Source organism: Euprymna scolopes, chromosome 20 (genome assembly GCF_053919585.1).
Source record: "Euprymna scolopes isolate OS-2025 chromosome 20, ASM5391958v1, whole genome shotgun sequence".
NCBI lineage: Eukaryota > Metazoa > Mollusca > Cephalopoda > Sepiida > Sepiolidae > Euprymna > Euprymna scolopes.
The window spans coordinates 46,812,583-46,829,471 of record NC_136501.1 but is presented as its reverse complement, the minus strand read 5'-3'; the positions used below and the strand labels follow the sequence as shown (position 1 = coordinate 46,829,471).

Genomic DNA, 16,889 nt, shown 5'->3' with positions numbered 1-16,889 from the left:
GACATCTACATATCTGTTTGTGATGTTGCTATACTCATCGAGAACCTTGATGCCAGCAAAGCAACTGCTGTTTACAATATTCTAGTCATAGTACTAAAAAGAGCTGACACCTATTCTTGCAAAGGTGTTCAATTGATGCCTAAAGGAGAAATGTTTCCCAACATCTTAAAAAAACCTCACTAATCTGACCAGTATTTAAAATACTGGAGATGGATCTTCTGGCTCTCAATACAGGCCGATTAGCTTTCTGTGTGTCATGAGTAGGACAAGATAATATTCTTAACGTTGTTTTGACTCTCGAGCATATATCCAACACAATTAGACACAGTTAATCAATCGAGAACCACATCACTTTATCTAAAAACATATAAGATATTAACTGATATATACTCGGGAGTCAAAATAATGAAAATATTCTCTTCTCATAGCCCTACTCATGAGTAAGTTACTTGAATCCATGCTAAATAGAAATTGTCAACCACTTCAGCAAAAACAACTTACTTAGTGACAAGCAATATGGTTTCCATTTTGCAAGATCTACAACTAATGTACTGACTGTAATGTCACATAGGATCAGTGAATGTATCTACGTTTATTTGTCAACACATATGCAGACAACACTCTCATCTATAGCAATACTTAAGATCTCTCTGAGTTTCTCTTCTCCGACTTTGAGTGTGTAGTGCAGTGGGGCAAAAGGTGGCTGGTTAATTTTAATGCATACAAAACTAAGCTTCTATCTTTTCACCACCAGCACTCTGATTCTCAGTTGGCCCCAGTTCATATGAATGACTCTAGTTTCAAAGAAGCACCTTGCTTTGACAAACTTCTGGGCCTGACCTTCACTGCTGACCTGAAATTGAAGACTTGCATCAAATTAGTTTCCAAAGTTGTTGGAAAAATGGTTCACATTCTACTGCTCCAGAAGCTATCTCACTCCCAACGCGATCCTCTACCCGATACGCCCTAAAATGGAGTACTATTGCCACATCTGGGAAGGAGCTACATGAAGCACCCCATCCTACCTTGACAGAGTTCAAAATCGGCTTCAAAATCTGATAGGGGATGCCTTTTCTCCTCCCTACAACCTCTTTCCCACAGAACAGGCGTTGTGAGCCTGTCTCTGCTCTGTCGCTATTTTCATGGCAAGTACTCGTCAGAGCTTCAATCTATGACACCCCCATTTTCTAACTTTTACAAAAATATTCGTCTATCTATAACCACTATCAATAATTTCCTTCACTCTTATCTTGCCTAATCTAAAAGCAAGTTCCATGAACAAAGCTTTTTCCTAGAGTTGCCCGTCTGTGGAACTCTGTTCTGCTAGCCTGCTTTCCAGCTAACTAATACATGGTTATATTCAAGTCCAATATAAATAAATTTTTGTTGTACCTTAAATAGTCAATTTCTACCTAATTTTCATCACCATACACTCATTAACGCTTATCCTTGAATAACTTCCGGACTTTGATAAGTAATGTCTTTCTTGTAAAAAAAAAACATACACAAATAAAAAAGACACAAAAAAGACACAAATAGAAAAAGACAGCCACTTTAATTGTTTTTAATAATAGAAAAATAACAATGAATTACTTTCTGGGTTAAAATTTTTAAAGAATTTGGAAGCATTGAGACTGTCAAATAGAAAGTCATTAAAACTGACTTTAAAATTCTCAGCAAATCCTCATCTATCAAAATATTGCACGTTTTGGAAACTGCTTAGCTCTCTCCCTCTGCCCAAATTAGAATCTCACCTCACAAATAACTTTTTTTAGAATCCTATTAAGAAATAATTCAATTACAAAATTATATCCACTATAGGTGAGATGTACTAGCAGTCCTATACTAGACTTACACCTGATTTTAAAGAATTTTTGGGATCAGCCAAAAAATATTGCAAGGTAACGACTGTTAGGGAGGGTTAGCGTGTTATCATTTTTAAAACACGGGAATGCGATAAAGCTTATGAAGCTATGTTCAGGCCATAATAAATCGTACAAGCATAGACAAATATGTATAAATATCTAAAGACTAGAATGTTTTTATAAAAAAGGGATAAACTTACACTGGAGAGTTCTTATTAAAGGGAGATCATCCCCAACAAGGCTGCTAAATTATGACATCACCTTATTACTGAAATACCTGTATATGCCGAGTTTTTCAACTTTTCTGCGATGTTATTAGCCAAGATTTGTAGAAAATCTATTAATTATTTTTCATCCGTTCTTTTTATTTAAAAATTCATGTTTATGATGATGATTGATACCGGCTAGGAATTAATTAGAATGCTGTAGACCAAAAAAAAAAAAAAAAATCAACTAACTAGTGTAAGATTCGAATTCTGAAAGATGACAAAAAATTTGGAACTGAAGGCGACGCTCACCGACAAATGTATTTAAAATAGTACAGCAAATGTTACCAAGATAAAAGAAATACAATTTAATGTTTGTACTAACGCTTAATTAGTCCCAAAGCTTAATTCAATAAACATGTATTTTTCTTTGTTTTTCTCTAACATTTTCTCGGAATTAAATTATGTTTTTTTATTTTTTGTTTTTGTTTTTCTATATTCTCCTAAAACAGAAAACAACTGTGGGAATTACGTGTTCACGATGCAGTACTTAGCTTAAACTTCCTCCGAAAGGAAAAAGATTTTACAGTTTTTGCTGGCTTGGCTGATGGAAACTTAGCCGTGATTGAGGTAACTGCCAGATTTACTTTCTTGTTTTTCTTTAATATTATGTGTGTAGCAATATATATATATATATATATATATATATATATATATATATATATATATATATATATATATATATATATATATATTGCTACACACATATATATATATATATATATATATATATTTTGCTACACACATATATATATATATATATATATTGCTACACATATATATATATATATATATATATATATATATATATTGCTACACACATATATATATATATTGCTACACATATATATATATATATATATATATATATATATATATATATATTGCTACACACATATATATATATATATATATATATATTGCTACACACACATATATATATATATATATATATATATATTGCTACACACACACATATATATATATATATATATTGCTACACACACACATATATATATATATATATATTGCTACACACACATATATATATATATATATATATATTGCTACACACACACATATATATATATATATATATATTGCTACACACACACACACACACACACACACACACACACATATATATATATATATATATATATATATATATATATATATATATATATATATATATATATATATATATATTGCAATCATGAAGGGAAGACTTAAATTCAAGATTAATAACGTTTAAAATAAAGTCAACGTTTGAAATAAAGTTAACGGAGTGAAGAGAAGAAAAGAAAAAAAAACAATTGGGGAGTCAGCTGACCGGTGTCGCCCTCGCTTTATCAAAGCTGTATCGAGGGATTTGTTATGATATGATGTGAAGTTTTCTTTCATCTCCATAACAAACCCCTCGATACAGCTTTGAAAAAGCGAGGGCGAAACCGGTCAGCTGACTCCCCAATTGTTTTTTTTTTCTTCACTTCACCCCGTTAACTTTATTTTAAACATTTTTAATCATGAATTCCCTTCATGATTGCGATATATATATATATATATATATATATATATATATATATATATATATATATATATATATATATATATATATATATATATATATATACACTAGCATTTCAGCCCGGCGTTGCCCGAGTGTTTGGAGGTGTATGTTGAGCAAAAAAAAAAAAAAAAAAAGTGGTAGTAGGAAGGCAAGCTCGAACCCGTACCGCAAAGGAGGAAAAGAACGGGGGAAAAAATCTGACGCCTTTGTTGTTACGACCACCGCCAAACCGGAGATGACGTAGGTTTTAATTAAGGCTAGACAATCGAAAGGAGAGGATTACTTTCGAAAATATCGGCGAAAAAAAGCGAGCCCCCCCCCGTAGAAAAGTGCCCAGTTGAAGGTGAAGATATTAATGTTTTTACCCAATTTTTCGATATTTGTCTTCTGAAAGGCCGTCTTCAAAACGATCCTGATCTTGTAAAAATCCGTCGCCTCTGTCGAAAGTTTTAGGCAGATATGTAAACATACATACATGCATACATTTATATATCGGTAACTAAAAATTTTCGACCCAAACCGATTAAAAAGCTTACCCTATCTCTGAATACCCTTTATGTAAAATTTCAAATGTTCATACCAGAAATTGTCTGAGTAATTTGGTAAAGACCGCAGAGGTAAAAATTTTTTAAATTTTGACCCCTATTATGACCCCTTTACATTTATTGTTTGGAGTTCAAATCAAGTTATTAAGTTAGATCAATGTCCAAGGAACCTATATCTAAACTTTCAAGTGTTTATACTCCAAAATTGTCGGAGGAGTTTAGTAAAGTTCTCAAAGGTAAAATCGTTGTACTTTGACCCCTTAACAACCAAATTTCTGGTCGAAAATGGATTACAAAAATTTCCCTAAATCTCAGTACCCTGTATATCAAATTCCGAGTCTGTAGACTTAAAATTGACAGAATTATTGCGTAGGGAAATGTACACATACACACAGACAGACACGTTCACTTATATATATATATATATATATATATATATATATATATATATATATATATATATATATATATATATATATATATACGTAAACGTGTTTCGCTGTATCTAAAGTTAATCAATGTAGACATAATGCATACAATATGTGTAAGGAAGTTAACTCTCTCAATTACTTAGGATATGAATCATAACGAGATAGTTTTCATAAGCTTTCAATATTAATAACAATAATGATAATATTAATAAGACTAAGAAGAAGGATAATAACAACAAAAACAATAATAATTAATAAACAAATAAACTAGTATAAACAAAAACACAAGCGGGACACATTCCGATTAAAACAAGGTCACGATGATGATGATGGCTCTATTCTCTCCAAAAACGAGCAAAGAAAGTGATGAAGTGAACCTCTGCCTGATAAATGCGCGCCTATTGGCTGAGATAAATGAATGTGTAAATAACAAAGAATCTGATTAGCTAACAGACTCAGCACCATGTAAATATTAAAAAAAAAAAAAAATGTGGTAACATTAATCCCATGACGAATACTCACAAGGATGAAAGTGGAAAATTCTGTGGAGCTTGATTGCCATATATATTTTCAAAACTTATTACTATATATAAATACAGTATAACCCCGGGATACGGTGGCCCTTGGATACTGTTTTTTTTTTTTTTTTTTTTTTTTTTTTTTTCACATTACGATGTGGAATACGATATTTTTCTGGCTCCTAGTTACGGAATTTGTCCCGCCTTACGGATACATGTGTATTATATACTGTACTGTATTTTGTTACCAATTTTTAATGTCGTATACTGTGTGTGCGTATATATATATATATATATATATATATATATATATATATATATATATATATATATATATATAGCTACTTCATTTACTCACATAAAATTAATATACGAAAGTATAGATTTATGCGAAAACTTTAAGTATTTACTTCAAAAGTGCTCAATACGTAGGTAGAGCTAGTTAGTAATTTATATAAGCCTGAGGAATCCTAGAGTGGATGAAACGCCGAATATTCAGTGTAGCTTAATCGCCATATATATTTTATAAATTACTATATATATATATATATATATATATGGCATTACAATCTTTTCGAGAACAGTATAAAAGCGTCGTATAACTGGCTTAACATGTTCGTTTCTCTGCTACTTTTCAAAGTTTTCTCTTTTCTCCATTTATTTTTCACTCACTTTGCTACCTTGTTATGATTCGACAAGGAATCGAAAGCGCAAGTGATACATACGGAAGATTCATCATTTTTTTTTGTTTGTTTTAACACAAGACAGGTCATTGTAAAATCGAAAAGAAAACGTTTAACAGGCATAATTAAACAGGTTTATGCTGTTTTTATGAAAGGTTGCTTGAATGAAAAAATACTATCGGGTTGACAAAGTCTTTACGGTTCATAACTTTTCAATTCAGATGAACATATTTCGGTTCTAACAAAATATTATTGATCAAAATAAGCACCACCAGAATCAAAATACTTTTGACAACGCAAAACAAGTGTATTTATAGCAACAACGTAAAAATCTTCTGGAGGCGATGAAGTAGATGAAGGTGTTTTTGATACGGCTTAAGTTTTTGAAGCATTTTTTTACACAGAAAGTTGTCGAGATGCTTGAAAAAGTGGTAGACTGTAGATGGGAGATCTGAAGAGTATGGTGGATGAGGCAGAGTTGCGTAGCCCAATTCGTTCAACTTTTGCAGGGTCGGTTTAGCAACGTACAGTCGGACATTGTCGTGGAGGAGAATTGGGCTTTTTTTTATTGACTAATGCTGATTGTTGCTGTCGAAGTTTCTGATGCATTTCGTTCATTTGTTGACAGTATTTATCCGCCGTAATGATTTCGTATACATTCAAGAAGCTAATGGATGAGATTGGTCGCAGACCGCCAAACAGTCAGCATGACCTTCTTTTCGTGCAACTCTGGCATCGAGGAGTATCGTGGAGCTTCGTTGGCGTCTATCCACTGAGCTGAGCATCACCGGTTGTCGTAAAGGGCTGCGAATACAAAGTTAGACGCTAGGTCGGTTTTTAATTTGGGTGAAATCAAACTCACCAAAATGAAGCGCTCACGACTCATTTTGAATTCGGTATTTTTGTGATAATGCATCACGTGTGTTTTATGTATGTTATGGTGTGATAATAATCTTATTTCAGGAGTAGATGCTCTTCTACAGATTATGAATATAGTTCAAATGGATTGTTAAAACACTCATCGGTATAGGATGAAGTCATAGCATTGAATGCAGTCTTTCTGTAACATACTATTCTATACTCCTGTAAATATGCTCTTGTTAGTATATTACCATGGTGCCTTATTTATTATAAGCTTTTTAACGATAAAACACTGGTGACGAGGATGTGAATGTATGTCACACAATACTAACAACACGGTACTCAAATATGTTCAGATTAACATAATCTAAACATATGTCGCACAACACTGGCAACAAGGAATTCGACTCATTAGGTCAGTTAAAATAACACGGACTTATGGCACACACAATACTGGCAACGAAAACTTGGATTTATGTCGGATACAATATAACCATTATTATAATTGGAGTGTTATATTTTTTTAATAAATAGCTTTGGCGGTATGCTCTTGATAATAGTTAATCATAATAATAGAACAGGGTTCTTACAACTATGACTTGTGGGCCAGATCTGGCCTTCCAAAGTATTAGATCAGGCCCGTGGAGCTCTTATGTAAAACATAAAAATATCAGGAAAACATTTTTTCAATGGAATTATGTGAAAATAGCGTAATGGTTTTTCTTTTTGTTCAGAAAATGATTAAAAGAATGGGGTTTTTCTTTTTGTTCAGAAAATGATTAAAAGAATGGGGTTTTTCTTTTTGTTCAGAAAATGATTAAAAGAATGGGGGTTTTCTTTTTGTTCAGAAAATGATTAAAAGAATGGGGTTTTTCTTTTTGTTCAGAAAATGATTAAAAGAATGGGGTTTTGGAGAACAAGTTTAAGTAAAAAGTAAAACTAATGACTAAAACAGTACAAAAGAGTGTAGCTCTAAAAAAGTTAATAAGATGCCCTCAAAAACTTTGGAGACTCAAATAGAGCGAAAAGTTACAATGAAACTGGATTTTTAGCAAGCAAACAGTGTCTAGCCTGTGAAAAAGAAAATACTCGTGAAGAAAAACATAATAATAATAATAATAATAATAATAATAATAATAATAATAATAATAATAATAATAATAATAAAGAAATCGTCGTTTCTGAGTAGGACGAAACAGTTTTCAAGTCAAGGTTTTGAAATTTAAGTCGTTTGACCGCGAAGAAAAAACACACAAAAAAAGTCTGTCGACGTTTTTTTGTTCTCAGATCACGAAAATAAGTTGGAATGAACTTATTTTTTCTTTTGCTAAATGGTTAAGAATTCTACGAATGAGAAAAATCTCTGAAAAGCTACGACTAATATATATATATATATATATATATATATATATATATATATATATATATATATATATATATATATAAAGAGAGTATTTCTTCGAAACTCCGCGGATTAAGGACTATCCACTTATCTTGTGCTTCCTTTTTAAGATTAAATATGTTTTTAACTCTTTTTCAAGATGTTTTTAACATGTTTTATTAATCATTTGTTCATATATATATATATATATATATATATATATATATATATATATATATATATATATATATATATATATATATTATATATATGTCAACTAAAATAACATGGATTTATGACACACCCAAAACTGGCAACGAAAACTAAGATACATAAAATTTTATGTATCTATTTTCAGTATTTACTTCGACAGTGCTCAATACGTAAGTGGAGCTATGTTGTAAGTTTTGAAGATATATATGGCAATTAAGCTGCACAGAATTTTCCGCGTTCCATCCTCATGGGTATTCGTCAGGCTATTACATGGGATCGGTGTTATGTCGTGTTTTTATATATTCTTGTGGTACTAGGTTTGTTAGACAATCAGAGTCTTTCTTATTCACACACTCATTTATCTCAGTCAACGGGCGCGCGTTTAGCAGGCAAAGTGTTACTTGATCTCTGGGTGATCTCTTTCTTTGTTTATTTTTGCCAGAATGAATTTCCTTTTTATGTTGAAGTTATTTTAATTAAGATGTTTTTTCGCTTACATTTTATTTCATACTATTTTATTTATTTGTTTATTCATTTATTATTATTATTATTGTTATTATTGTTATTATTATTAGCATTAGTATTGTTATTATTATTACTGTTATTGTTATTATTTTATTTTTATTATTATTATTATTATTATTATTGTTATTATTATCTATTTATCATTATTATTATTTTTATTATTATTATTATTATCTATTTTATTATTATTATTATTATTATCTATTTATTATTATTATTATTATTATTATTATTATTATTATTATTATTATTATCTATTTTTATTCATTTATTTGTTTTGCTAAAGTAAAATTTATTTTGTGTATACATTTGCTATTTTACTCTTGCAGTTTAATAAATTTTGAGCTTCTTTAAAATTTGGGATAGCCAATTTTTTATTTAAACATAGTCTACACGCGTTATCTAAGTTTCTACGTGTGCTGGCTTGGCGTACTATTTTCCACTCAACTATTGGGGAGCGCCCATTTTCCTTGAGCTCTTAACAGTGGTTCGATAATGCGTTTTTTTTATGTACTTCGGTGGTCATCATATCTGCTTTAAAAATCTAGGCAGGTCATTCTTACGTAACATTTCTTGTTATTCGGATTTTCTTTAGTAAATATTATGGCCTGGTAAACGATGCTTCCAAGTTGTCGGAATTGAGTGCTAACAATTTTAAATTCTTAACACAAGATTTAGTATCGAATACAGATGCGGAAATCAAAAAATGTTCTTAATAAACTAATGAATGGACATAGATCAACACGCCAATATATCGCAAAAGACTGACAATGTTTTTAGCGTTCGCTAAGATTCAAAAGACATTGAACAAATTGGAGTGTCACACATTAAAAAATTCGCAAAACAAAAAAAAAAAAAAAAGAAAATTAATTCTGCATCTAAATTTGATAAATGAAAGGAAATGAATCTGTTTCCTAAACAATGTTTCGGTTGCAGGCAATTGCATTGGGCAATTTTCTACAAGGGGTCGATTTTTTCAAGTCATAGTATCGGTTGGATTGATTTTGCTTAATTTTAACGTTCTGAATATCCGGTCGCGTCATGGAGTAGAGATAAGACGTCAGATTTTCTTTCATTTTCTGTTCCAACTTCGCATCGCGGGTTCGAGCCTGCTTGCATACTACCATTTTTTTTTTTTTGCTCAACACACACCTCCAAACACCCGGGCAACCCCGGACACACAAGCTAGTATATTTAGAAAACGAAAAAGTGTTTTAATTGCAATCGTATGGAAGACAAAAGTACACCGTGCAGAGTAGAAAATAAAATACAGCTTTATCAAAAAATTTTTAAAAGTGGCGAAGTAGAAAATATAAAGTTCATACAAGTAAGAACAATATAAATATTCAAATGTGATTCAGATTTATCGATCATAAAATCTTCAAACTGCATAAAAAAATTGAAAGCCGACTTTGGTTAGAACTAAAAAAAAAACAACCAGAAAACAAAAGCATCATTTAAGAATAAATAACATTTGATGGCAAAAATAACTACAGTTACATTACATGGAAAAACTTTCAAATTAAAAATTGTAATGATCAACTGAAACAACTTTTTTGGCACGGATTGGATGGAAAAGTTTCAATTATAGAATATGCCTGTAAATTCTTACTTCCTCCTTTTGTTATATGTTCCGTTTCATGATATCATTGGGGTGAGATTCTCACAAACTTTTCCATTTCTTTTGAAAGCAGTATATTCGTTTCTCATAATAGAATCCTCATAGGATTACTAAACCTGTCCTGTTGCCATGGTAACATCTGCCAAAGCATCATCTACTTCTTTTGGAAGACGGGTAATGTTCAGAATAATAATTCATTACATTCTCTTCGATTAGTGTGGTGTATATTCGTTTACCATTTTATCATTCTCGCAAAATATGCTACCAGCGGGGGCAGATTTTTGCGAGTACTATATATAACTTTGATTTGTAATTTTATTTATTTATACATGTATTAAAATTTAAATTTAAAAAATAACTTTTTAAAGCTTTCAATATTGAATATTGAGTTTTATTTTGTTTTGGAATCAACCTGAAACGTATAAAAATGTTATCTATCTATCTATCTATCTATCTATCTATCTATCTAATATATATATATATATATATATATATATATATATATATATATATATATATATATATATATATATATAGCTGAATGTCTGTGTCTGGTCGCGAATAGGTTCCTATATGGTTGACTATTTAAAAAAAACTGATTACATATAATGATAGATATATCGAGACACAGGAATGGGTATGTTTGATCTGGCAGAACGGTGGTTCATTAAAATTGTGGGGTCTGCGTTCGCGTCTGGTCCACAAAGTATGGAAATAAAAAATTTTAAAATTAAAAAAGAACGTTTACAAGTGTTTTTGATATAGATGTATCTTAAATAGGGATGGTATAATAAAATTGTGGGGTCTGCGTTCGCGCATGGCCTCCATAGAATTGAAAGAGGCACAAACTTTAATAAAGACTTTTCATATCTATCTGCGTAAGTATACTTTGATAATTATGTTTCAGTTTGAAGAAATATGGTATAATAAAATTATGAGGTGTTCATTCGCACCTGACCTCCATAGAATGGAAATATGTCACAAAGTTTAACAAGGTTTTTTTTATATAGATCCACAGAATATTGTGATAAGTATTTCAGTGTGAGCAGGTATGGTATAATAAATTATGGTGTTTATCCATTTTATTTTTACTTTCATCATATTTTGCTTCGGTTTTGATACCCCGAAATTTGAAGCTATCTCATTACAACCCTTCCTTTTCATAACCTATCATACTTTCATAAATCAGAGTCTGTTTCTGTAGGCTGTTTTTGAACCCAGTCAACGACGGGTACTTTTGCTAGTATATATATATATATATATATATATATATATATATATATATATATATATATATATGTGAGAAGCCACAACGGAGGACAGTCTTACTCGGACACGAGTGACCGCCGATGATGATGATGATGATGATGATATATATATATGTATTTATCATTCTCGCAAAATATGCTACCAGCATATATATATGATGATGATGAAAATAATGGAAATAGTATTCCGACAAAATAGAGAAAATAAAAAGGAACAAACCGTATTATGTGTTCATCAACGTTTCGTCTTTATTTCGAGACATCCAGAGGAAGTCTCGAAATAAAGACGAAACGTTGATGAACACATAATACGGTTTGTTCCTTTATGTGTGTGTGTGCGTGTGTATATATATGTGTGTGTGCGTGTGTATATATATGTGTGTGTGCGTGTGTATATATGTGTGTGTGTGTATATATATTGTGTGTGCGTGTGTATATATATGTGTGTGCGTGTGTATATATATGTGTGTGCGTGTGTATATATAAGTGTATATATATGTGTGTGTGTATATATATATGTGTGTGTATATATGTGTGTGTATATATATGTGTGTATATATATGTCTATATATATGTATATGTGTGTATATATATATGTGTATATATATGTATATATATATATGTGTGCATGTATATATGTGTGTGTGTATATATATGTGTATATATATGTATGTGTGTATGTATATATATGTGTGTATATATGTGTATATATATTTATGGGTGTGTATATATATGTGTGTATATATGTGTATATATATTTATGTGTGTATATATATGTGTGTATATATATTTATGTGTGTGTATATATATGTGTATATATATTTATGTGTGTATAAATATATGTGTGCATATATATGTGTGTATATATATGTGTGTATATGTATGTATGTATAAATATATATCTGTGTGTATATATGTGTATATATATTTATGTATGTATATATGTGTGTGTATATATGTGTGTGCATATATATGCGTATATATGTTTATATATGTGTGTATATATATGTTTACATATATATGTGTATATATATATTTATATATGTATATATGTTTATATATGTGTGTATATATATGTGTGTATATATGTGTGTGTATATATGTGTGTGTATATATATATGAGTGTATATATATGTGTGTATATATATGTGTGTATATATATGTATGCATATATATGTGTGCATATATATATGTGCATATATATGTATGCATATATATATGTGCATATATGTGTATATATATATGTGTGTATATATATGTGCATATATATGTACGTATATATATATGTGTACATATATGCGTGTATATATATATATATGTGTGTACATATATGCGTGTGTATATATATGTATATTTATATGTGTGTATATATATGTATGTATATATACATATGTGTGTACATATATGTGTGTATGTATGTGTGTGCATATACATATGCACGTATATACATATGTGTATTTATATGTGTGTATATATGTGTATATACATGTGTGTGTGTGTGTGTGTGTGTGTGTGTGTGTGTGTGTGTGTGTGTGTGTGTGTGTGTGTGTGTGTATTAAGGGAGAGAGAGGGAGATATCGTCCCTCCCAAAACAAATAAATATGTCTGGTCTTTTCTTACAGGGTGTATCAAACAAACAAACGAACCAGATGGACATTTTGTATACAAGAATCTATTCGGCTCCAGTAACGGCACTTTTGAAAACCGGAAACAACCTTTGGTGCGCATCAACCAATCGCATCTTTGTGTTGTCGGCTCTGTAAGTATTAGTCAATGTATGCCTTTTGTAAGCAGTCCCATAACTATGTTGTTAAGATGAATGCAAACTCAGACAATTGTACAAAGCATTATATATTGCAGCAGGCGAATAGCATAACAGTTTGAAGCGCTGACTGTCGCCTAGGCAGTCGAGATTCAATCCTGGCTTGAGGTAGTTGCTAGCCTAACCACACTGAAGAGCTGCGATAAAGTGTAACAATCTGTGGAGGACTATATATATATATATATATATATATATATATATATATATATATATATATATATATATATATATATATATATATATATAGTGCTTATAAGCACTATAATAAGTATGTGTGTATACGTACGTGTAAACTGTTTGTTATTTAACTAAGCCAATCCAATCATTAGACGTTTGGGCGCAAGATCTACAAACTCACACCTGCATGGAATTCATAGACTGTGTGTGGCCCTTAGTTAATCATTTTCAAGATCTCATAGCTGGAACTCTTGTGAAGTAGATCTTTTTGCCATACCCTATCAGGAGCTATTGCTGAAGAAACGTTGCTCTATAAACATTGAGAGATTCACTCATCCTGTGCGATATTAAAGTTAGCACATCAGCTATAGATATAGGAGACCAGAAACTATATTGCATGTTACTGAGGAGGTTATTTCTGCTAAGGTGGTTGACCACTTCACTATTTATCACAAATTCCAGCAACTTACTCATGACAAATAGGAGGCTGATTGGTTTGTATTGAGAAGGAGATGGTCGATCTCCAAAATGTTTAAATACAGGGAAGACTGTGTTTTTCAAGTGTGTTGGCAAACATTTCTCCTTAAGACAACTTTAAAACAGCTTTTAAAGTATGGGAGCTAGTTCCAGTTGTTGCTTTTTAGCACTATAATTCGAATGCCGTCGTGGCCAGTTGCTTTACTGGAACCAAGATCTTTTTCATTAGCCATTTTAAACTTGACCTACCCCACAAGTGCAAGCTGCAGGGGTCTGTTCTAGTTCCTTTTCTTTCCCCTTCCCAACACTTTAAATTTCTCTTATCTCACATATTGGATATTTTTCTCAACTCTGTTGAGAGGAGGGAGGTAGAGCATCTCCAAAACACGTCTGTTTCTTCTTACAAACATAACCTAAGAGAACTAGATTAGACTAGATTAATCTACCTCGAGTTCCTGTAAATTTATTATGAAAATTTCTTATTTCACGTAACTAGCACATTTTATATCATACTAGCCTGGGTACCCGGCGTTACCCGGGTGTTTGGAGGTGCGTGTTGAGCAAAAAAAAACAAAAAAGTGGTAGTAGACAGGCAGGCTCGAAACCCGTACAGCGAAGGAGGAAAAGAATATGAATGAAAAACAAAATGTGACGTCTTTGCCGTTGCGTCCATCGAAGGTTTAAATTAAGGCTAATCATTTGAAAAGAGACGATGACTTTCAAAAATATCGGCGAAAAAAGCGACCTCTCCCTGTAGAAAAGTGCCCAGTTGAAGGTGAAGGAATTAATGTTTTTAGCCAATTTTTTGACATTTGCCGTCCGAAACGTCAAGTTTCAAAACAATACCAATCTCGTAAAAATCCGTGGCCTCTGTCAAATGTTTTAGCCAGACAAACATACATACATACATTTAAACAGACAGGTGAGATTTATATTATAGATTAGTACAAATACACATGCACACACACACATAGATAAATACATGCATATATATGTACACATGCACATACATGCATAAATATATTCCGCATACATGCATATATATATATATACACAAATTAGTTGTAGCTAGCAAGATTCTTCAGAATTTTTTTACTTTTATTTTTCTTGTGTGTGTGTGTGTGTGTGTGTGTGTGTGTGTGTGTGTGTAATTATACTGATTTAATGTTTTTTTTACCAGATTAATATTTTTAAAATAAAATTTTAAAAGTCTCTCATTGCATTTGTTGAGGCCTTCCATCTAGGATCCATAATTAGCTTTTAATGAACGAGTTGAATTTCTGGATAGAGCTCATGGAGATCGTGCCTCTGGTTTGTCTGCCTGAAGTTGGTTGCAGCTATTCATTAACCTGAAAAATTACAGGTTTAATACCTCCGATACCGGAAACAACAAAGCTCAGTTGTTGCACGCGAAGTCGGGGAAGGTTTGGTCGAGAACACACAAAGGAATGGTGCAGAAGCAACGTTGTCACTTTCGTTAACTTATTCTGTTCCTGATACATATTTGGTTGCCACATACAAAAGCAGGGGCGACCAGAAGACAACGGCATCTGATGCTGACTATTTTGGGATTTTCACCAGGGCTTTGTTAGCCGAGTATCTCTGACCACTACAAAGTTGCCACTCCCCCTATTATGGTGATGAAGGTTTGGATTTTAGGGGTTGCACTGCTGCTCCCAACACACTCGTCTTCACAAAATATCGTTGAATTTGCTTTAACAAATTTTCTTTCAACGTGCAAAGCTTTTGCTTTCACTTTGATTTCAAATCCATTTTCTGAAATTCATTTCAGAAAACTGATTTGATAAAAAGAAAAAAAAATATACAAAATTCAAAACAGACAATTTTTGTAATAGTAGGGTATATGTTTTTCGTGAGTTGCTTTTCTGTTAATGTATTGAATGTATTCTGACTTGTAGCAACATCCATCATCTGCCACCATTTTATCATCGTTTCTTCACACACATTGATAATATTACTTCCCATGTTGGTTTAGTTTACATTTAGCATTGGTCTGACCTTACGTTTTGTTGCTGGTTTGCCATCAACAACGATATTCAACTCTTGACGTCATTCTTTGACGTCATATTATGATGCCTTCCTCAATTCACAAACTCAACCCTCTCCTCCAACTCAGCCGGGCCATGTGGGGCTTGGCACCAAAGTTCAAGCAAAGATCATATGTAGGGGCAACCCCACATACAAGACCATTGCTCTTGTAGCAATCAATTATTGGTCACTGTAGGGGCAACCCTTCATACCAATTGTCACTATCCAGCTCCTCTACTCCCCAGGGTGCTGGTCCCCATTTCCCCAATCTCTCCACATTAAAAAATGGCCTTGTGCCTAATTTGCTCAGTGGAGAAGCAAATAAATCCTCTCAACCCTCTCCTCTTTCGACATAGTACTTTCGTAGATGCCCTGTTAAGAATTAGTGACCAGTTCGCCCAGCACCATTCCACTGTCCATTTTTTACCATCAAATAAAGCACAAAAGTTCTTCAACTTTTACACAAACTGGTCTGCCAGTACACACTGTACGTAGCCACCAATAATGACGTAATGGTACTATAATTTCTGTTATTTGGATTATTCTAGTGTTAGGAATCGAAATCGAGAATCAGGAAAATCGTAACTTTTGGGTTGATCCGAATCTCAATCAGAATC

The 16,889-nt window shown here is 31.9% G+C and overlaps 1 protein-coding gene across 7 annotated transcripts in view; it reads left to right on the top strand.

The window, feature by feature from the left end:
- The window catches only part of LOC145241414 (uncharacterized), a 607,975-nt gene that overhangs the window by 554,480 nt on the left and 36,606 nt on the right, over nucleotides 1–16,889 (top strand). For all 7 annotated transcript variants that reach the window (XM_080104346.1, XM_080104342.1, XM_080104349.1 and 4 more), the window contains 2 exons: nucleotides 2,584–2,701; nucleotides 13,370–13,506. In XM_080104346.1, coding sequence (XP_079960472.1) covers nucleotides 2,584–2,701; nucleotides 13,370–13,506 — 255 coding nt within the window. The remainder of the gene's footprint in view (nucleotides 1–2,583; nucleotides 2,702–13,369; nucleotides 13,507–16,889) is intronic.